The sequence below is a fragment of the Lynx rufus genome, unplaced genomic scaffold (genome assembly GCF_022079265.1).
Source record: "Lynx rufus isolate CCGP_SWC_20201006 ecotype Redwood Valley unplaced genomic scaffold, mLynRuf1.p SCAF_12, whole genome shotgun sequence".
Taxonomy (NCBI): Eukaryota; Metazoa; Chordata; class Mammalia; order Carnivora; family Felidae; genus Lynx; species Lynx rufus.
This window is the reverse complement of record NW_025814826.1, coordinates 52,353,810-52,377,403: the sequence shown is the minus strand read 5'-3', so window position 1 is coordinate 52,377,403 and position 23,594 is coordinate 52,353,810. Positions and strand designations below refer to the sequence as shown.

Here is a 23,594-nt window from a genome sequence, read left to right as displayed (position 1 = left end):
AAAAAAAAAAAGAAAAAATTTAAAGGATGGAGGCATGGCACAAGAAAACAGGAGCCGGCTTGAAGGGAAACCCACTGGCAAAACCTGAGACAACTGCAGCATACGAATTAAGAGAGCAATGACTGATTATAAGCCACTGAAAAAAATAGGAATTCATCAATCCATACTGAGAATATGAAAGAATGCCTAGTCCCAGCTGTCACTGGAAGAAATACTGGAATTGGAAAAAAGTGATCAACCTGCAGCCATCACAGTGAAGGATGGTTCAGACAGGACCATCACTGGATGCTCCATCTGAGAGGAAATACTGATGAGGAGTAGGATACGTGCATGGTCTCCAAGTATCTGCCCACAGATTACTTAGTAGTTGAGGGTGGGGAGAATAATTAACTGTACGGTGGAAATATCAGAAAACACATCAACTGGGTGATCAAAATTACCATTACAATGGGGGACAGATGGAAATCACATGCATCCAGATGTCATACCCTTAGAACATGACATTACTTACATGATACTCTAGACTTGAGCGCACAACCTGAATCTACTAAACACAATGAAACATCACCTACACCCCAGGTGAGAAACTTTCTGGTAAAACCAACAAAAAGGGACTATATTCTTAAAAAAGAATGTTCTAAAGGACTAAAAAGGTTACAGATTTGTTCCAGAATAAAGGAGATAGAGGAGACACAACAATTTCATGCAGATCTGATCTTAAACCAGATCCTGCACTTGAAGGGCGAAAATGCTATGAAGGACATGATTAGGTCAACTGATAAACTGGAATACAAACGGTAGATTACTGTATCAACATTACATTTTCTGAAGTTGATGTGAGGGCATAGCCCCATTCTTAGGAAACATACCCTGAGAGGAGGCGCCTGGGTGGCTGTCAGTTAAGTGTCTGACTCTGGCTCATATCACGATCTCACGGTTCGTGAGTTCGAGCCCCTCGACAGGCTCTGTGCTGACAGCTCAGCCTGAAGCCTGTTTCTGATTCTGTCTCCCTCTCCCTCGGCCCCTCCCCCGCTTGCACTGTCTCAAAAATAAACACTAAAAAAAATAGAAAAGAAACATACCCTGAAAAATTTAGTGGAGTTAACACCATGATACTTCACTTACTCCCAAATTCTGGGCTGAAAGTAATTATACTACTTTTATTCGTTTTAGTAAATTTAAAATATTTCCAAATAGGATGTTTAAAAAAATAAAAACCGCAGGGAGTCTGTGATTTAATGTTAATGGAGGAGAGAGAGTCCTACAGATGTCAGGAAGAACATCGGGTCCACACCTCTGGCAAACAAAGGAAAGACAGAGAACCGAAAGCAGCTATAAGACAAGACTGGCTGGACCCAGATGTGATGTTCATTTTGAAGTACAATGAGAGGTGAGCAGTTGGCTTAGGAAGAGGAGAGAAGGGGAAAAGTTCTATAAAGAGTAGAGAAACTTATGTTTAAGTACAACAATTCAAAAGCAAATTTAATAAAATGGAGAAATCACAGCCACAAGTGAAAAAATGATAAAAAAAATCTGAGAGAGGAGAGACTAAACAACAAAAGCTTTAACTGGTACCCAAAACCCGTCAAGTATCAAGCCAACCTCCGAGGTTAGAAAAATAAACTTAACTACTTTCACACAGATAAGGTTTAGGTTTTCCCTTTAACATACATTTTGGTACATAAATTAATGGTGAAAAAGTTTAGTCCAGATTACTGAGAGGTCGTTTATGAATAAATCAATAAAAAGCTTAGTGCCTGGGGTACCTGGGTGGCTCAGTTGGTTGAGCGTCCGATTTCAACTCAGGTCACGATCTTGTGGTTTATGGGTTTGAGCCCCGTGTTGAGTTCTGCGCTTACAGCTCAGAGCCTGGAGCCTGCTTTGGATTCTATCTCTCCCTCTCTCTCTGCCCCTCCCCCCACTCATGCTCTGTCTCTCTCTCTCACTCTCTCTCAAAAATAAATAACATTAAAAAAATTAAAAAAAAAAAGCTTAGTGCTCAAGAGAAGTTAATAAAAGGGACAGAGCAAAAAAAAAAAAAAATTCAAGAGACATGGATTTAAATCCCATTTCTTCCACTGACTGATCATACAGACCATAATTTATATGGGCGGGAAATCTGACTGAGACAACCTTCAATTTCTTTATCTATAAAATGAGTTAAACTTGCCTGGCCACTAGCACCAACATCCCTGCATTCTATCATGAGCACGGAAGGATGATATATTTTAAGATGGTTATAGCAGAGTATTTCAAATACTCTAACCTGTTATCTCCATAAGTCACTAAAAAGTCCCGGTAACTTTTGCGTACAAAGACATCTTCAAGATTGTGCTGCTCATTGCTCAGGTCACATGATCTAACATTTGGTAGCCAAAAAAAGGTTACTATTAACAAACGCTTATGAGTAAGTGCTTTGGCCGCTTGGCATTTGATTTAATAGTCTCAGTTTTAACTATTTACGAACAATCTCAAAAAGAGCCCCAGCATGGGACCGTTCCTCTTTCTGCTCACGTCTATCTCTGCACCTGACACGCAAAGGTTGCAGAGCCCAGTCACAGGAAACTGAGCGTGTCCAGCCTCACTCAGCTCAACCACCTGGCAGCTTTGCGGTCACCTCCACAACCACTTTTGTGGAGTGACAACTGATTCCGTCCTTAAATTTTTAAATGGAGTTGAAAAGAAAGCCAGATGCTAGTGAAAGAAGTAGAATGAGAATGGATGTCACTAAGACACTCGAAGGTTCTTGGCCAGAAAACAGAACTTCCAAGTGAATGAAAGAATGAGTGAGAGTAAATATTATCGTGGTGCCAAGATTTCACAGACTTCCGAGATGCAGCTCCTGCGAATGTCTGAGGATCTGAGCCAAATGCTCTTCACTGGTGCCCAGGCCACGTCATCTTCTCAAAACATATATTCCTGGATGGCGCTGCACAACGCAGGACCTACCATCCACTGACCCCCAGTTTGGGAACCCTCATCTATCCCAACACTGACAGCGCATGCCAGGTGATCGCCACAGCAGGGCTCATCACAGATTACAAGGGTCACTACTTCTTTTACTCTTTAAAAAGGTTCTCCGTCCTCTTTTTTATTTGTTAGTGTAAAATACTTTAGTAAATATTACAGCAGCATTTCAATAGGAAGCTCCTGTTTATTATTTTTTACAATGGAATCTTTCACTCATGAAATTTTATGCTTCTTAAAACAACTACATTTTGGCACTTGTTCACCCCTCAAACTGAGGCCTGTTCTAAATTCTGTCCAGCCACTTAAACAAATTAAACACTCCAACCCTTCTTATAGGTACTGAACAGATTTAAATGCTACAAATACTACAGTGGCACATAAGAAAGGAGAAAGAGTAAAATAAGGTAAGAAAGAGTTCACGAGCAAAGAAATTCACAAAACAAGCCTTTAGTTGCAAACTCGACATGCCATCTACACAAAATGTATTAAATAAGTGAGCGTGACCTGTTTAATTTCTTAAAGAAGTTCCATAGGATCATGTCTTCAAAATCAAGTACATTTATCATACCATAATTGGGCTGGTCTGGCTGTGCAGTTTGTGCAACTAGATCTTTATTATGACGCAGAAACAATATTGTGTTTCTCAGAGTAAGTGCATGATCAAAATATCTCTGTGCTTCTCCTTCACCAGTGCTCTGAACCTAAACCAAGAGAAAATAAGTTTTGCAGTACCACTCTCAAACCATTCATCCTAATATGTAACCATACAGTAGAGATATTAAGACATTAAGAATCAATAAACCACAAATTTGCCCAGGCAATACTGAAACATTAGCTTAAATCTCAGTTGAGTTTCTATTTGAATACATCCTTGAAGATGATAGAAATTATCTCAGCAAGTAAAACTAACAAACCAAATAATGTTAAATTACACCATTATATAAGTTGTATGTCTCACATATGATTCAAATGGAGTGCTTAAAAAAACTCTAAGATCTACATTCTACATTCTGCTTCTTCCAGAAGAGTACTCCAATCCATGGTCACCAATTACGCCCCTAATTCTCATCACCGTGTCCACAGTTCTGTATCACTGGCTGCAAAGCTCAGTGGAGTATGTGATTCAACACGGCTGTTTCAACGCTACTAAATATACAGCTTAAATTCATTCAACGAGGATTCACTGAGTCCCTACTATGTGCTATGGATGACCTGTCTAGGATGTATGGATTGAATAGTGGACAAAACCGCTGTGCTCACTGGACTTCATTTTAATGCATGTTCTTCTGACACTGAGTCAGGTACTTGTTCCATACGTAAAAACACACACATCCCAGAAACAACACACGAAATGGAAAGACAGGTCTATAGGGGAAAATGACTAAATTAGATCTGCATTAAAAAATAAGATAACCACTTAAGCCTCATCAAGATGAAGCTTCTTAAAAAATAGCTAAGAAACTATTTTTAAAAACTAGACTTCAGACTAAAAGGCCTTCCCAAAAATAACTATGTGATATAAGAGAATATAGATATATAAAAAATAAAGTGATCTTCCAATTTGCTAAACGTGGTAAAAGACTAGTGGAGGTGAGAAAAATAAAAGTCAGAAAAACAGAACTTAGAATGTGCTAGAAAATAAAAAATTTATTGGCAAATTTTCCAAGATAATACACAACAAGAAATGGGGTTAACAAGGTGTTAAAAGTATTGAGGGAATAATGGATGTATAAAGGTAACAATAAGAGACCAATTAATAGCAAGGATTATCTCAAATACATTTCTGCCCTAAAAAAAGGAAAAATTTATGGAGAAGGAAGAGTGAAAAATGTCATGGTCTTTTTCTTAAGATATAAAGGATAATGGAATCATAAAATCCTCTAAGTAGCACATTTAATACATAGAGTTCACCACTAAAACACAAAAGGTACCAAAATTATTAGTCAAGTAACAGATTCAGCATATAAACTATTTGCAGAGAGGAAAACAGAGGACAAAAACAAAAACGAAAACGAACACACACAACACACACACACACACACATATCTCTACCACACCACGACCACCACCACCAAAAACCCAAAAAACCTAGGAAATGGAAAACCCCAAAAGGGCAATCCAGATTTAGAGCTAAGGCCAAGTAGGGCTGTCCTCATGGGGAAGAAGGTGGCTAAGAGCATTGGCTGAAGTCTTCCAGATAATAAAGGGGATGGTGAGAGTGGACATAAACATGATACCCAGGGACACTGTTTCAGATTTAAGATAAGGGGAACAAAAACTTCAAATAAAACAGCTGAAAGGAGATCTTGGAAAATCATACTAAAGAAAATTAAAAGCTATTTTAGAAAAACGTAATTCAAAAAATTACATAGACTATTTCTGTACCCCATTTCATTAAACCAAATCACGCTAAGTGATAGATAAGGTCCACAAATCACTTTTTAAATCACAAAATCTGTTCATCCACTTGATATTCTAAAGTCTAAATGACTGTTGCAGTATTAAGGTGAGGAATTAGGCAGGAATGAGCAAGAATATATGAAAACCTATACAATCAATAACTGATGTTGTATCAAGAAATGGTTCCAAATGCCCTGACATCCCATACTGACCAGTCCAGATTTACCTTTTCTAGTTCTATAAGAAAGCTGTCCAGAGACTCATCTGACAGTTTGCCAACTTCGAACATTGTGACAGCATGGCTTTTCAAGTTCTGTAATACAGAAACAAAACAAAAAAACTTAAAATGGACCTTAAACACCTTACATGAGTCTACTGTTCATAAGTCCTAGTTTTCTCTTCTTATATGAAGCATTAACATCTCACATTTATACTATGCTAATATAATTACACTTAAAAGTGAGTGACATGTGAAGCTGAGTCTTCTGATTACAGAAGTAACCCTCACTAAAGAGTTACTATGCTCCTCTAAGGAATATAAAACAAAGACAGTTGCATTTTGCATTTTTAGGAATTAATCTAATTCTTAAAAAGGGACCTAAAAGCATGAACTATTTTAATTCTAATCTTTAAACACTGTCATATTTAAACAAGAATTTGACTTACTGGTGAAAGATTTCCCATCATTAAAAAGGCAGTGAGAGTTGAGTCAAAGAGAAAAGCAATACGCTTTGTATATCCTGTGGACAAACTCAAACTGCTTACACTGGCTGTGTCAGCTAGAAAAAAAAAATCATAACGTAAAATCGAGTAAATGAAAATTATTCTTTGCTTATCATTTAGAATGAGAAAGTATTTCTTTTCAACTTTGATAATTAAAAAAATTACATAACTAAATGTAAGCCAATATTGCAGTCCCAAAAGGTCCCAATCCCACCTATCTCAAACTAAAAAAGGTTAAAAAAAAATTTTTTTAAAGGTACTTGTGTAGTAAATTTCTTTCGTTGTTGTTTGTTTGAGAGCAAGCACGCGTGCGAGCAGGGGAGGGCCAGAGGGAGAGAGAATCCCAAGCAGTCTTCACACTCAGTACAGAACCCAAAAGCAGAGTTCAATCTCACGACCATGAGATCATGACCTGAGCCAAAATCAAGAGTCGGGACACTTAACTGACTGAGCCAGCTAGACACCCCTATAATAAATTTCTTTCCTTCTTTTTTCTTTTATGTTTTTTATAATTTATTCATTTTGAGAGAGAGAGAGCGAGCAGGGGAGGGACAGAGAGAGAGGGAGAGAGAATCCCAAGCAGGCTCTGTGCTGCCAATGCAGAGACCGATGTGGGGCTAGAACTCACAAAACTGCGAGATCACAACCTAAGCCAAAGTCCAAAGTCGGATGTTTAACCAGCTAAGCCATCCAGACACCCCTATAATAAACTTCTTAAAAGCCAATAATAAACCAAGACTTGATAACTGACAGAACATTAAGACTAGCTAGCCTAAACTCTTCAGACGAGTCACCTGGCTCAGCTAAGAGGCTGGGGTTAGAATGAGAGCCTATGCTGTGCTCCCCTCCCCACACCCCAACATAAACCACATGTAGCCCCCTCGTCCATTAGCTTTGCCTCCCCTTGTGCTTGGCCCATACTGAGGCCTTCCCTCACTCACCAGCTGGCAAGCTATTATTCATTTTTAGCCCAACTATCCTCCTCTCCAGGAAAGCTTCCTGAACCTCTCTCTCTAGGCAACAAGGGAGCACTTCCCCTCTGCTCCCACAAGCACCAAAACACTTCTCACGTTGCTGTGGGTTTTGTGGTTATCCTGCCTTCTCTCTCCCTAGACTTAATTCTCAGAAGGAAGGTACCATATTCTTGTCAATTTTATACCCTTAAGACCTAGCACAGTACCCAGCATATGGGTAAGTACTCAACGACTATGTACCAAACGAATGATACCGAGAACAAAGCTAGGAGAGTTAACTCTGTGAGTGTATGTATAGACACAGGCCATCATCTATAAACACTCTAAATTAAAGTGAGTAAGTGCTAACCTGGATCTTCTTGACTGTTAGTATCTGTGTCAGTAGCCGATGAAGCTTCTTGTACAGGACTCCTACTTTCCCCACCATCCCATGAGAGCAGCATCTTTTGTGGATCTAAAGTACTCCTATTAACGAAGAATACATCCACATTTTAAAAGACATATACATTATCTTATATAAAAATAGCTACTAAAGTCAGTACTCAAATTATGAATATCCATCCAAATCCAGTCTTATGTTCAAGCCTGAAAATGCTCTGCCCACATACAGCAATGGTTCTCAACTAAGACCCATGGACAGGCTTCAGGGAATTTGAGAACTCTTTAAAACTATATGTAAAATACTAAAACAAACAAAAACAAAAACAAAAACAAAAAAACTGTATGTAAAATACTGTATTTACTTTTCTCTGGGGAAAGGGTTCTTGTTTTCATCATCCTAAAAAAGATTCATCACACAAAAAAAGGTTAAAAACCACTAATATATAGGGTTCACCTCAACTGACAGGTTGGTAAGTAAAATTTTTGTACATAAAACAGTATTTTTTCCTAAGAGGAAACTCTAATATCTCATACTAAATAAATGAATTACTTTAATCTGTTTACGGATGGAACATTCTTCCACGATGAATGAAGCTGGTCCAAATTTATTACTTGTCCCTTCTTATGGGCAAAGCCCAATCGGCAATACATTGAAACGGCATTCTGAAAGGAACAGAAAGGAAATTAGCATTTACAATGAACCAGACATCAGAATGTTTGTAGAGAGAAAATATAACCACGGACTATGCTTACAGTGATCCTCACACATTTTCATCCCATAACTAGAAAAAGCCATTTTTCAGTAGGCCTGTTCATCTGCTATGGTCTTCACATCCGTAGAAGAGCGAATGCTCCCAACCCTCAGGCCTGCCGCTGTCTACGAAGCAAGAGGCTGAAGTGGTGCAGTTTAGCAGAAGTTGTTGCTTTAACTGACCTCCTTACTAGACACTGATCACTCTGCCTCCTGCGTGCACAGGAATGTGAATGCCGGCTTTCACTGCGTGGGGTGAAATTCCACTTCAGGATCCTTATTTCTTTCTATCTTTGCAAGGACCCCTTTACTGTCCCCTTGGAGAGCGATAAGAATCTCACTGTCTCTATCTCTCAGTAGCTTATCAATGGCTTATAATAAAAGCCATTCAGTATTTATAAGTAAAAAGAGTATAAAAATTACATACCTTAACCAAAGATAAGTCTATTTCAAGGACATTTGCAAGCTGGAAGATAAAAAAAAATTATTTACATTCCTAGAATTATCAATATTACACAGCTTGTAATAAACAACTGAACCATAAAGAGCAAAATTTTAAATTAAGAATAACTGAAAGACTGAATAAATTTTGAAATCAGAACTTTCTCCTTTCCTTATGTCTAAGATGTTTAGGGTAGTAGGAGTCTAGATAGGGACCATAACAATGGAAGATTCTTTTCTCTTTAATTGAGTTTCATTTAAAATAAGAAAATGCCTATATCAATCAACAGCCTACAGTCCTTTTACCAAGAAGTCATATAAAAAGTTATTTACCAAATTATGTTATTACTAAAAAAAAACTCAGTATGTATATACAAGAAGTAACATAAGAACAGTGACGTAAGTATATTAATGGTCTATGATCTACCATGTACAGATTCCAAAAACACTTTAACCATCATTAAATAACTTTACTTCGCACAAAGATTATTTTATAACCTCGAGGCCAAGTCTTTCATAAAACACTGTTCATACTTACCTCTGCAACGTTAGTATGCTCATCTATTGAGACAAATATCTTATAAAGTAGAGTTTCAAAATAATCACCTTGCACCCGATTCATTACAAAACCTTCAAGAGGAGGCACTAAAACAAAATAGACTTAGTTTAGTGATACAATTTTATAAAATAAGAAAGCATAATTCAAATATCTACTCAAAAAGCAAAACCTCTACCTTAGAGATTGAATTCAGCTTTTGATTTTATCCACTACACAGCAAGTTTTCTAAAACCCCCAAAGTTAAGGACATTTACAACCCAGTCTACACAGAGGACTCTGACAGTAGAGCAGAAATCCTACAAAGAGTTAATTTAATTTAATCCCATGGAACTCTCAGATTACTGAGGCAAAGGAAGTGCTGGAGGACATGAACTTGGTAGAAAGGCAGGGGCACTGGGGCTGCTTCCTCATGGGGAAGGCTGCAATGGGTGTGTTGTAATGCCTGAGACACAGCAGGGGTGACTAGGCTAAGGCAGAAAAGCAAAAGACTGAGAGACTATACAAAGACTGTCCTGGCTGCCTTTCTCCCACCATCCCCGCTCCATGCTGAGAAGCGAAGAAATTCACCCGCACGACGGCCACTTTTACCAGCAATCACTAATTCATTCTTTGGGGCTTTCTTTCTATACCCTCTTCAGTGGCCTCAGTATTAAGAAGGGCAAGACCTTCTTCATCACAGGAGGCAGCCTAGCAGGTGCTGTTCACCTGAAAGTGGATTCATACTCATTTCTCTCCATCTCGTTGGTCCAGAAACTCTAATCCAATTTACTAGAGCACTCTGCCCAGTTGATAATAAAGAGGCACTATGCTTTCCTTTACCATTCTCCACTGTGCACGTTTCCCTTGAAAATATCCTGGGAAGGAAGAGTATTTAGGCCATCAAAGGACTTGGGGGTCCCGTGTCTCCTGGACCTAATAGCATCTATTGCACCCAAAACCTAAATTATTCCTAACAAAGAGAAGTAAGACAAAACTTAAGTGGTCAAAACGAAGACATTGCAAAAAATCACAATGACAGATTATTCACTTTCTAGATCTGGCTCATGTCACTTTTTTTTCTTTTTTTAATGTTTATTTTTGAGAGAGACAGAGGCAGAGCTGGAGCAGGGGAGGGGCAGAGAGACAGGGGGACACAGAATCCAAAGTAGGCCCCAGGCCCCTGAGCTGTCAGCACAGAGCCCAACGCGGGGCTTGAACTCACCGACCGTGAGATCATGACCCGAGCCGAAGTCGGATGCCCAACCGACTAAGCCACCCAGGCGCCCCTCAGGTCATTTTCTAATTTAGTGTTACCTATAGTTCTAGTCATCCAAGTACTTTTAAGGATCAATAAGGATCAATAAGAAACCCCCTATTTGATATCCTTAACTCTTTTCCTACACTATCAGCTGTGTGGATAATAGCAAACATTTACTGAGCACATACTAAGTGCCAGACGACTTCCAGGTACTTGACACACACAATTTCATCTAATCCTCTTAACCTCATGAGTTGTCTAATACTATACCTCTGTATTTCAGAGATGAAGAAACCAAGACACTTAAGAGGTTACAAACACACAATTTACATCTAGATAAAGAGATACTGAGTAGTCTCCAATACATACTAAGTTAAAAAAAAGTATGAATTACAACACACCATCTGCGTAAAACAAAAACCATACAAAAAAGGATATATGCATACATGCCTATGTGCTTAGCACACTTTTGGAAAGATAAACAAGAAATTTAAGAGAGCCACTGAGAGAGTGGCCACTGAGAGAGAAACTGTGTAGCCAGGCACAGGGGTCAGAAGCAGATGTTTTTATAATCTTTTATAAATTTAGAATATTATATCATAATATTGCCTACTCAAAAATATATTGAAAAAATCAAGCTAACATACACAGAGAACAAACTGGTGGCTGCCAGAAATGAGAGGTGGAGGATGGGCGAAATGGGTAAAAGGAATAAGAAGGTTCAAAGTTCCAATTATAAAATAAGTAAGTCATGGAGATGTAACGTACAGCACAGCAACTATAGTTAACAATGCCACACTGCATATCTCAAAGTTGCTAAAAGCGTAGATCTTAAAAGTTCTCACCACAAGAAAAAGATTTCTGCTTTTATGTGTGGTGATGGATGTTAATCAGACTCATGATGCTCATTTCACAATATATATAACTATCAACATTACAATTTATATCTGAAACCAACACAGTGTGTATGTCAATTATATCTCAATAAAGAAATAACAAAATAAAAATTTTAAACATGTTAATAAAAATTAATAAGTATAAAGAAAAATACCTGAGAATAGCCTAGAAAGTTTAAAAAAAAAACTCACAAGGAAGGCCTAGCCGTAACTAATATATTTTTTTTAATTTTTTTTTAAGTGTATTATTTTTGAGAGAGACAGAGACCGTGCAAGTAGGTGAGGGGCAGAGACAGAGGGAGAGAAAGAGAATCCCAAGCAGGCTCCACATTGTCAGCGCAGAGTCTGATGCAGGGATTGAATTCATGAACCGTAAGATCATGACCTGAGCCGAAACGAAGAGTCAGATGCTTAACTGACCAAGCCACTCAGGTGCGCCTGGCAATAACTAACATTAAAGATTATTTTGAGTCACTGTAATCAAAACAATATGGTATAAAAATAAAAACAAATCTGTGAAGACAAAAGACTATCAGAACTAGCTCCAGTGGAGAGGGGAATTCAATGTATGACAAAAGTTACATTTCCACCCCGTGGTAATGGGTTACTGAAAAAACAGTCCTGGAATTTACCCAAATGCTATTGGTTTTCCAAACAGAAAAACACCAAGTTGGACCCTTATTTCACATCAAATACAAAAATAAGTTCCAACTACAGGTCTGAATTTGTATGACAAAAGTTTTTAAGAATTTTTAGACTATTTACATATATATGCACATATATGTGTACATATATACACATACACACACACACATATACATACACATATATCTTAAAAGTACTCTATTCAAGCATAACAGAAATCTAGAATCTATAAGCAAAAGGGGAGACATAAATTGAACAAGTATACAGTTTGATGAATGATGGACTAAACATATTTTAACAATAGACCCTTCAGGGGCACCTGAGTGGCTCAGTCAGTTAAGCGACCAACTTTGGCTCAGGTCATGACCTCGCGGTTTGTGAGTTGAAGCCCTGCATTGGGCTCTGTGCTGACAGCTCAGAGCGTGGAGTCAGCTTCAGATTCTGTGTCTCCCCCTCTCTCTGTCCCCCCACTCCCCCTCTTTTTCAAAAATAAACATTAAAAAAATTTAAAAAACCATAGACCCTTTGGTGACTATTCAAAGTATTTGTCTCCCCCAATTTATTTGTTCCACCAACCACAGTGCTTGTTTTGTTGAAATACAGCTGAAATGCTTTCTCTGAAATCAACTGCAGGCGTCTTTTGTGCTGAATTTGATGGCTTCCACGTTGTCAAACTGCTTTTCATAGGTTATTACAATTTGGTGAACATTCCATGTTCCACGGTGATAAGGAAGGTAAATTCAGCAGTAATAAGAGCCTGAGTCTGTCCGCACCACCAAACATTGCTAGACAGTAGGTAAAGCACGGCAGAACCCATCACTGTAATGGAGTAGCCATCCACTTGGCCCTTCTCTGACTACATCTTTTAAATGCACTTAGTGCTAACGTGAGTCAATCAATATTCAAACTATCAGTCAACAGGGACTGAAATGAACTAATCAAAAACCTATCTTTTCAGGGGATTCTCAAATGAGTCAATATCAGTTGATCGATGACAGTAAAGGCTAGAGTAATGCCTTCATATTTTCCCATAGTGACAGGAAACCACTACCAGCCCTGTCCTCCAGAAATCTCTTCCTTGTCAAAACCTTTCAAATTGTAAAACTAGGATTTTATTTGCTATAGCATCAATTATATAAACAAGAATTAGTATCTCATTACTTTTTGATTTTCTTTCCAAATTTAAAGAATTCATGTATGTACATGGTTCAAAATCCATTTATTAAAGAACCGCAAACACATGGTAACACAGATAAAGGTCAGGATACAATACAGCATGATAACCTGTAAAGATTCAACACTGACATGAGGGAGTATTTCTGCAATAAGCCCCTACCATCACTCAAAGTCATTCCCTGGAAATTCTTGACATTTATATTTCATTACACAAATATTAAGTATCTTAATATGGTAAAAGATACCAACAAATAAGAATGATAGCTCAGGGGCGCCTAGGTGGCTCAGTCGGTTAAGCCTCCAACTCTGGATTTCGGCTCAGGTCACGATCTCACAGGTTTGTGAGTTCTGGCCCCACATCAGGCTCTGTGCTGACAGTGAGGAGCCTGCTTGGGATTCTCTCTCTCTGCCCCTCCTGTGTTCCCTCTCTCTCAAAATAGATAAATAAACTTAAAAAAAAAAAAAAAAAAAGAACCATAGCTCAAAGATATGCTGGGAAACATAAAAACATACCTGTAACACACAACCTAAATTTGTTAAAAAATCTAACCTATAGGAAAAAAGCTTCACTGTGTTCAAGGATGTTAAGCACATCACTACTACAGGAAAAAAAAAAAAAAAAAAAAGAAAGAAAGAAAAAGAAAAATTATAAGCAACCTAAATAACCAGCAATAGGAGAATGTTCTAATAAACTGATACATCCATAAGGAAATACACAAGAGCCTTAATATTGGTTTAACTTAGGGAATGGATGAAGGATGAAGGAAGGAGTAGATAAAGACAAAAAAGATAACTTCAACATGACAAAGTAAGACAGGTATGTGGAGTTAAAATAATAGCTATGATAGGACTGAACATCTGTAAAAACAGTTATGCACTGAACAAAGACTAAAAGGACATAAATTTACGAAAACATTAACCTGATTTAGGATGTGAGAAATTTATTTCAGACTTCCATTATTTTAACATAGCATGTATAATAACATGAAGATAAAAAATAAGGAATTTAAATAAAACCACCACAATGTGTTACAACATAACAAAAGAGAAATGTCTTTCTTTGAAAGATTCTAACATCATAGATCCTAGATTATGTGTCTAATTTATTAGGGTGATACATGCAATGTGCAGCACCTAGTAACCATTCAAAAAACCCTGGAAAGTGTTAGCATATACTTACCTGCTATACAACTGTCATCAGATATTGGTACATCCAGATAAATAAATCCTTTGTTATATAAGCCTACAGAAGCAAAAGTAGCTGTTTTAGATGGAACACTAAACAACAGTAAATTTAAAAAGAAACCAAAATTGATTCCTGATTTTCTGCAAAGATTCTTACAACTGAATACTAGGTAAAGGAGAAAAAAAATAAACAGAAGAGGAAAAGAATTAAAGTTTTCAAATCTGTTTCCTTCATCTGCTCAGAACTACAAAATTAAAAACATTTTTTTATTTATGATTCATTTGTATAAATTTGCAGTGTATGTGAATAAAAGATTGATAAAAATTGCTATCGATTGTTGATGGTTTAAAATTAGTTTTTATGTTGACAAAAGACCACTTCTACTAACCACTTACTATGTACTACATTGTAATCTAGTGATCCAGACAGCTGAGGGCCTGCATCGATGATCTTATCAATAGCACATTTCTCAGGCAAAGTGCATATCTAAGAAAAACAAAATAATTTCAATTAAATTCTGTCCAAATTAATTTATAAGTCTCTTGAAATCTCTTCATGTTTAAGTCAAGGATTATCATGATGACTATTATACATGATTATATATTATCTATTATGTATGCTTATAAATATTAGGTGCCATTAGCTAAATGTACTACGTATTTTTTTTCTCTTATTGCTCTGGAATTCAGAAGAAAAACCTATGCACACAGCTGTCGATTAACGTGCCAGAATATGCCACCAACAGAATCGAGGACAAATTATAAGTACCAATATTTGCTGATAAGTAGTGTTACCTAATAAATACCAATATTTAATCATCTTCTTTGAATGGGAATCAGATCCATTTGCTGATTCTGAATCTCTCAGATCACAAGTTTATTCAAATTCCACATGGCTATTATCAGCACAGGAAGTACATCACTATAGCTCTGTTCTCACACTAAAGCAAAATTTCTAAGCCTTCTGCTCACTGGATTTAATCTGTCCTCTGAAGTAAAATAAAATGTAAACTGAAAAAAAAGTCCACCTGCTCACTTCCATTTCTTCAACCACAGAGAGACATGACCTAGTCTCTAGGCCCTCTGGTCCACGGCCCTGCCCCTTTACCTTTAAATTAGCATCTCTTCTACCATGCGTAAGGCTTACCTCCAATGCGGTCTGACCACCGGGAATATCACTTCCCTTGATCTTGACACTATCCCCCATCAAAGCACCTACCTCGTCAGCACAGCGCTTCAGCAGAGTGATTAAGAGCACAACTTCCATAGCAAACTGCCTCAGTTAAAATCCTGGACGTTCGCTACCACTGTGACTTGAGCCGTTACCTTACTTCTCCGTGCTCACTTTCCTCCTATGTGAAATGGAGTACGAATAATACACCACTCTGGGGTGTTGTAGGAATCACGAGACGCTATAAAAGTGCTTGCAGGAGAGCCTGGTGGAGCCGGCACACAGCAAGTGCTCAAGAAGTGTTGGCCGGTGTCATGGCAGCATCACATCACTTCACATGAAACTTCTAGTTAAAGTCCCCAGACTACTGTACATGGACCAAGTCAAGTCTTCCTCATTACTAAAGAGTGTCTTTCAAACCCACCCATATGCTACCCTACTACAGTCATTTAACTTTGAACTTAAGTTTAATTTTCTCAGGAAAACCAAACGGTGTTACTTTTCAGAAAAATTACAGAACTATGATGAAGAATTACAATTTAAAAAATAAAAGTCATGTTTAGTTTCTAAAGGGACCTACCTTTATGTCATCTTCTGTGATATACCCAGCCTGCACCACCCACCAAGCCTCTATGGCAATTTCCACCGGCTTCACTGGCAAAAGATCACGAGCTGTTTTCCTTCTGAAAAATTTCTGCAATGGTACAAACATTTAAGAATTTGCAATCAGCCTGAAATCACTACTTTCTTTTTTATTGATCACAGTGTAAGACTGTTTCCAACAGGCTAAATATCTTTTTAAATTCCCATGTTTTAAAATCTGAAGTACTCTAGATGTACTCAATAGAAAAAGTCATTCTTAAATTATTTCAAAGTAAATTACTTCAAAACACAAATCATTAAGTCTCGATCTAAATCCAGAAATTCAAAGGAAATCTAGGAGATGAAAACAAATTTGAAAAATGTGTACTCATTTCAACCATTAAGTGAACCCTGGGAGTGGAATCAGCAGGTAAAAAGACCAGCAGAGCAAAATTGATTTTTAAGAATAAATGTTTTATTCCTTAAATGTTTTAAAATTCAGTAATCGCATAAGCATAACCTAGAGAATACCGAAGAGGTGTTTTTGGTATTATTTCTGTATTATGCATATTTTACTTGATCGAAGAAATTCAATTCATTATTTTTACCACTTAAAACAATTAATGAGACTGTATGATAAGGAGGAAGAAACGAGAAAGGAAGGAAAACAAGAAACTCACTTTTGATGACCGACACTGATTCATCAGATCAATGTACTGGTTTCTTCCTATGCCAAGGAGCCTTAGACCTGAAAGAAAGCCTTTCCTTTAAAAACATGTAATGCATCTTAAAATGCCAGGACACTCAGGTCTTCTAGGAAAAAACCCCTTGGCTTTTGTTCACCTTTTGGTCACTGATTGATAATCAATATCAAATTAAAAGGAATTCTCAAACGAAATATAAAAGAAAACCCAAACTGGGAAAGATGAACTCAAGCTGACACTTGTGACAATGTCACATGGGCCAATTTTTACAGAGCAGAAGCCCTCCCGACTTCAGGAAGTCAGGACATCCTTCTCAGCAAAAGTTTCTTCCTACACAACAGAACTGTGTCACATGTCAGATACACACTTCCTTAAAATGAGCATAACACAGCAGGTTGTATTAGTAACAACCGTGTGTCAATGCTGCAAAACCACTGTGGACAAATCTTCTTCCCTCATTCCGCACACAACACTGCCCAAGCATCAGAAAGAATTTCACTTTCTAGAAATACAGAGATTAGTCTCATTTTTCTCCTTCTACCACTCCAAAATATTCCTCATAGACATTTAGACTACATCTTACACTTGACTGGTATAAAACTGATAAATCTCCTATCAACAGTGGTGCCTGCTGTTCCCATGTTTCAAGTGTTTTAGGTTAAAAACACACATGATGATACGGACTATAGCATGCACACAGAAAGACTCTAATCATTACCTTCAGCATAATTAAATACTTACAGTCAGCAGCAGTAAAATTGGGCAACGAATCATAACTTTTCTCACTGTTCATAATGTCCTTTCAAAAAAAAAACAATTAAAAATCCTAAATGCAAAATATCCTTAGATAAAAATTTGTATAAACATGTATTACTACAGCCAAACAGAATAATAATTAATTATTGGCACGAAGCCCTGAGATTAGAGTTTGCAACCTAAAACACGCATGCCACATTGTGGTACTCACTATGTGGTTCGAACCTAGTAACTGAAGATCGGACTTTCAGGTCTGGATTCTCACAGCACTCTCTATGAACCCCAAACATTTGCCCTGTAACCTCTGCCCTCTGGAAGCTGTGCCAGGAATACCGCATTTAGAGCTCTGGGCTCCAGCCTCTCCACACCTCACACCCAACCCTAGAGGCGTACCCCGAAGCAAGGGGCATGATGGTTCACAGCTCCATCAATATGCATCTGAGACATGTGCTACCAACCAAGATTTTGACCACTTAGTCATCTCTGCTCCTACGAGACCCAACCAGCAGCAGAGTTAAACGCAGTATCCGGCTTTTTTCAACTCCCATCTGTTTCTCCAATAACAAACCAACTGTTTACTGTGGAGATAGGGCCCATTTTCAGCCCAGCAGCTATACCCCATGGTGTCAGAACAGAAACCAGAGAGCAACAAGCACGTGGATGTAACCGAAAGCGGGTAACTGAGGAAAAACCTCCCTCCATTTTCTCTCCTAAACCTTGTGGTCAATACCAGCAAAATAATAAAGAGACAGCCATAACGATGCTACTTACTGATTAGCTACCGCCTTCATTATGCTGCCTTGGTTCTAGTGAAAAGGAACTGACAGAAACCTGGGCTGTCAGGCCTCAATATTTCTCTAATATTTCCTTCCGAACGGGGACGCGGGAGACGCAGGACAGCATAAGTGCCCGTGAAGAAGGGGCTCAGGAAGAAAAGCAAAGGGAGATCTTGCAAAGGAAGCCACATTGGAAAGGAACCTCACTGTTACTCGTAGGTTCCCAACTCCTTTAGTTCTAGGCTTCTCTCTGCTCTGGAAGCGGTGAGTGGGCCCAAAACAGCAGCACTCAAATAAAATTAAGTAGCAAATGAATACTACATAAACATTGCCAATCTTTACATACAGCTCACTTAAAAACAGTATATAACTGGTATTTAAAAAACTGCTTTTGGAGGAAGGCTAACATCTAAAAGTTAATAATAAAGGAAAGAAATTAGAGGCCGGGACTAGAAACATATTTCTGTTTCTGACACACGTATTGCATCATTAATTCTTTCTGTAGTCAGTGAAGAGTTAAACGCATGGTTTTTCTGAGCCCGGTGGTCAGTTCCATCACCTGCATTTTCGACCTTCATCATGTGTTAAAAGCAGTCTGTTTTACAGAGACCCTGCTAACATAAATCATTAATGCTACAATAGCACAAAGGGTCAACAAATGCCTTCCAGAACCCAGAAGAGAAACAGATACTCTTCCACCGCGGTGAACACCTGGAACTTCCAGCACCTGCTTAGATGAGTGTGGTGCAAGCGGTTAACTTGTTACGAACACTCCCCTCTCTGCTGTAAACTCAAGAATGATGGCCAATGTGGCCGAGATGTGCAGAGCCGGTCCCTGTCGGCAGAGTCCCTGACAAGTAGCCCGGGATGGCCCATGTACACTGCCAACTCACCTCCATGATCCCAGTATAATATGAAAAGGGTGTTATCCTCAGGCCCTTTACCATAATATCTGACAGATGGTAAGGGTACAGCATGAGATGATCGCGACTGTACTTGAGGAGCTCCTCATAGTATTTGCGCTCATCTTTCTTGACATGTTTAACTGGGGAAGAGAAATTATCCGGTTTTTGTCAGGTGTCTTACACTTACATATAATTACAAATGCAATAGGAACTACTTCATAAACCAACCTTAATAAAAAATAAAAGCACAGTAGTTGGAAGAGAGCAAACGAAACACTCCAAGTTGGAACAAAGAAACAATTAGGCCACAGAGTGCGAGCAGGGGAGGGGCAGAGAGAGAAGGAGACACAGAATCTGAAGCAGGCTCCAGGCTCTGAGCTGTCAGCACAGGGCCCCATGTGGGGCTCGAACCCACAAACCGCAAAATCATGACCTGAGCCGAAGATGGACACTCAACCAACTGAGCCACCCAGGCACCCCAGTACAGAGCTTCTTAGAGTCTGTACATGGAATACTTTCAGTACTATGAAACATGTACTGAAAAGACAGGATGGGGCACCTGGGTGGCTCAGTTGGTTAAGCGCCCAACTTCGGCTCAGGTCATGATCTCCCAGTTCATGAGTCTGAGCCCCGCATATGGCTCTCTGTCAGGGCGGAGCCCACTTCGGGTTCTCTGTCCCCCCCATTTCTGTCCCTCCCCCATTCGTGTGTGCTTTCTCCCTCTCTCTTTCAAAAATAAGTAAACATTAAAAAAAAATTTTTTTAGGGGCGCCTGGGTGGCGCAGTCGGTTAAGCGTCCGACTTCAGCCAGGTCACGATCTCGCAGTCCGTGAGTTCGAGCCCCGCGTCAGGTTCTGGGCTCATGGCTCAGAGCCTGGAGCCTGTTTCCGATTCTGTGTCTCCCTCTCTCTCTGCCCCTCCCCCGTTCATGCTCTGTCTCTCTCTGTCCCAAAAATAAATAAACGTTGAAAAAAAAAAATTTAAAAAAAAAAAAATTTTTTTTAAAAGATAGGATTAATGAAAACGGTAAGTCAGCAATAGTCGTTTCCACCTCAATATAAAAATGTCTCTACTTACCTAAGTTATTTCTGTATCGTAACTGATTGCGGATACTGTACAGAACAACCTGCTTTTCATATTCTCTCTGTGAATTTCCAAGACTCTAAAAAAAAATAAAATAAAAAATTCAAATAGTTTTAAAAATAGCCTCTGAACTAAACAACAGTACTTTTTCCTCATACAATTTCAAAACCACTCCCTCTAATTTTATCCTCATACCTCTAATTTCCAGAACTGAATACAGAATATTTTAAATGTTATTATACTAATTTTCATGCTATGACATTAGAGCAAAAATTCAATGTGTTTATTATTTTTAGCCTGCCTTCCTTAAAGGACTTACTGAAATTACCTAAAGTGCTTATCAAATAAAAGAGCAGTCTGAGAGCATATAACTTCATTAACAAAAAACTAAGTTCTATTTACAAAGACTTCGTTCCTGATTGTCCCTAATTCGTGTGTTGAATAGACAGATGGATTAATGGACGGATGGCTTCATGCACCTACATTTTTCTAAAATGTAAGACTGTCAACAAAAGACCTTGTCTGCTAATTGTTTATAGCTGATGGCTATAATTATCAAAAATTAACATTTCTGGAGAATGTACATTTCAAATGTACCTCTAAATGATAAGATAACTTCTTAAAAACATCATCTCCTTATGGCCTCATTGAAAAATATTTAGGGGCGCCTGGGTGGCTCAGTCTGTTGAATGTCCAACTCAACTTCAGCTCGGGTCATGTCTTGGGGTTTGTGAGACTGAGCCCCATGTTGGGCTCTATGCTGACAGCGTGGAACCTGCTTGGGATTTTCTCTCTTCCTCTCTTTCTGCCTCTACCTACCCCCACTCGCATGCACGTGTGTGTGTGTGTGTGTGTGTGTGTGTGTCTGAAAATAAACATTAGAAAAAATCCAGACAATTTCAGAATTTTGATGTTTTTTAAAGAGCAAAAAACTTTCCCACTGTGCTTTAGTGTTTTAAGCTCAAAGACAGATTCTCATGAAAGCAAAGCATAAGTGTGTCTGATTACAGTCAACATTATATTCAATGTGCGACCATAAACTTAATTTAATATATGACTGCTATCCCCCTTCTAATTACTGGGTATGATCTTCCCAACACGCTGTAAAATAAAATTAGACATCACAGGAGACTAATGGCAAAAAGATCAGAAGATTCAGTTATTATACTTCCTACTCACAGGTTTGAAAGCTGAGGTAAACGTCCACACACACACACACACACACACGCACGCACACACACACGCTTTCACCAAAGGCCATCTTACAAGACAGATAAAACTCATATTTAAATAAACCAGCACCTAACTGGACCCACTGGTGGGATGTATTTTAAGAAAAAGGTGATGTGAGGGGCGCCTGGGTGGCGCAATCGGTTAAGCGTCCGACTTCAGCCAGGTCACGATCTCGCGGTCCGTGAGTTCGAGCCCCGCGTCAGGCTCTGGGCTGATGGCTCGGAGCCTAGAGCCTGTTTCCGATTCTGTGTCTCCCTCTCTCTCTGCCCCTCCCCCATTCATGCTCTGTCTCTCTCTGTCCCAAAAATAAATAAAAAACGTTGAAAAAAATTTAAAAAAAAAAAAAAAAGAAAAAGGTGATGTGAGAAAACTAACATCTCTCTTCCTTCATCTAAATTAATTAGTTTATCACAGGCTAAACCGTGACTCATTTTACTGCCTGAATATATGTGCTTAAATTGTTTCATTCTTCTTTAAAGTTACAAGTGGTTAGTAACGAAGTTTATTATGGAGAAACCGCTCCACATCCTCCACCCAGCACCAAAGCCAGGGTCAGTAATTAAGACATTGAGGGGAGTTAAACACTGGGCTTGCTGTGAAATTTGTAAAGGGTCTCCTCCAGCTCCGCTGCCACATAAGTCTCCTTCTCAAGGAACACAAAACACACACACAGAGCACCACTTTGCTAGAATCTCAGCAACCTCAACATGAGGTTTTGCGCTTCTGTTTTAAAATAAATCTCTTCATTTATCATGACTTACAAGCATTTTCTCCCTTTCTAACTTCATCCCTGGTAACTCGAGAACAAAGAGTGTAATCACGCCGCTCAAAATGGAAGGGTCTGTTATTTCTAAGCTAGTTAGAGAATACAGTGTTTAAATGCCTAAGCCTCTGTGCCAGGCATTCAAAGTCATGACTGGTCCTGATCAATCAATACATGTGTGTACCCACAGATATCTAAAAACTACATTAAAAGTTGATTTTATTCTTCACTACCCATATACATAAAATATAATTGCTTTGTTCACAAAGATTCTTTGGCTTCCCTCCCACTCCTACCCCAAATTTCCCACCATTCGCATACTAAAACACTGTTACCACTACAGGAGGCAAACTAAAAGAAAGGTCATTTTACTCTGAGACGCGCTGACCCTGCAGAAATACTGACCAGATCTGACCAATGAAGCTGAGCTGCATATAATGGGAACTATAACAGATGAAAGAGTGACATAGGTACTGGTTATAAAATACCCACTGTGCACCAGATTATGCTAAAAGCATAAGGAATTTTTTTCTACGGACTTTTCTCCTACAAACCCCAATCACACCCCCCCCAAAATACACCAAATCTTTAACTGACCTTTCTCACATGACACAGAACCTCATCATAAGACTTCCCTTAAAACACCTATAAATTGTTTTTGAATCATGAATACAAAATACTGGTAAACTACAGAAATATCCTGAAATAATGGCCTTATCTATAACTTTTTAATGTACTTTTTAAGTTTTTGTATAGCCATATCACATAAAAACATTTCATCCCACCCATATAAAAACTAATGGCTTTACACACATTTTTTAAAAATCTGAAATCACCTTCTGGCCTGACATACCTTTTTTAAAAAAATCTGAAATCACCTTCCCCCAGTTTTCAGAAGTGGGAAATGAGTCATTTCCAAATTAGACTCATCAAAGCTACTGGAAATGCTATCAAACTACTTAGTATTATAATGGCAAAAAACAAATTCTTTCCATACAAGGACTACTTCCCACTTTGAAAGTGACTGAGCTTTAGCTCCTTGAAAAGAAATCTCAGACTGATACCATCACTCATTCACTCCAAAAATGTTTACTAAAAACCAACCACATGATAGGTGCTCAAAATGCAAAAGCAAAAAACAAGTAACGTATGCAGCAAATGCAACACAGTGGGGTCAGTGCTGTGGGTGAGAAACGCAGCGCTGTGGAGGATCAACTGCTCCACATGTAGCAAGTCAGGGAAACCTCCCTGGAGAGTTCTGACATTCAAGAAGCTACAAGTAA

General features: G+C 38.5%; 1 protein-coding gene across 1 annotated transcript in view; it reads right to left on the bottom strand.

Moving 5' to 3' along the window:
* Positions 1-23,594, bottom strand: part of FAM91A1 (family with sequence similarity 91 member A1) — a 44,559-nt gene that overhangs the window by 18,702 nt on the left and 2,263 nt on the right. The window contains exons 2-15 of the mRNA XM_047074154.1: positions 20,310-20,394; positions 19,221-19,372; positions 17,537-17,594; positions 16,772-16,839; positions 16,090-16,203; positions 14,735-14,825; positions 14,334-14,396; positions 9,179-9,285; positions 8,627-8,665; positions 7,999-8,111; positions 7,417-7,532; positions 6,037-6,149; positions 5,597-5,683; positions 3,539-3,671 (exon numbers count right to left, since the gene is read on the bottom strand). Coding sequence (XP_046930110.1) covers positions 3,539-3,671; positions 5,597-5,683; positions 6,037-6,149; positions 7,417-7,532; positions 7,999-8,111; positions 8,627-8,665; positions 9,179-9,285; positions 14,334-14,396; positions 14,735-14,825; positions 16,090-16,203; positions 16,772-16,839; positions 17,537-17,594; positions 19,221-19,372; positions 20,310-20,394 — 1,339 coding nt within the window. The remainder of the gene's footprint in view (positions 1-3,538; positions 3,672-5,596; positions 5,684-6,036; positions 6,150-7,416; positions 7,533-7,998; positions 8,112-8,626; positions 8,666-9,178; positions 9,286-14,333; positions 14,397-14,734; positions 14,826-16,089; positions 16,204-16,771; positions 16,840-17,536; positions 17,595-19,220; positions 19,373-20,309; positions 20,395-23,594) is intronic.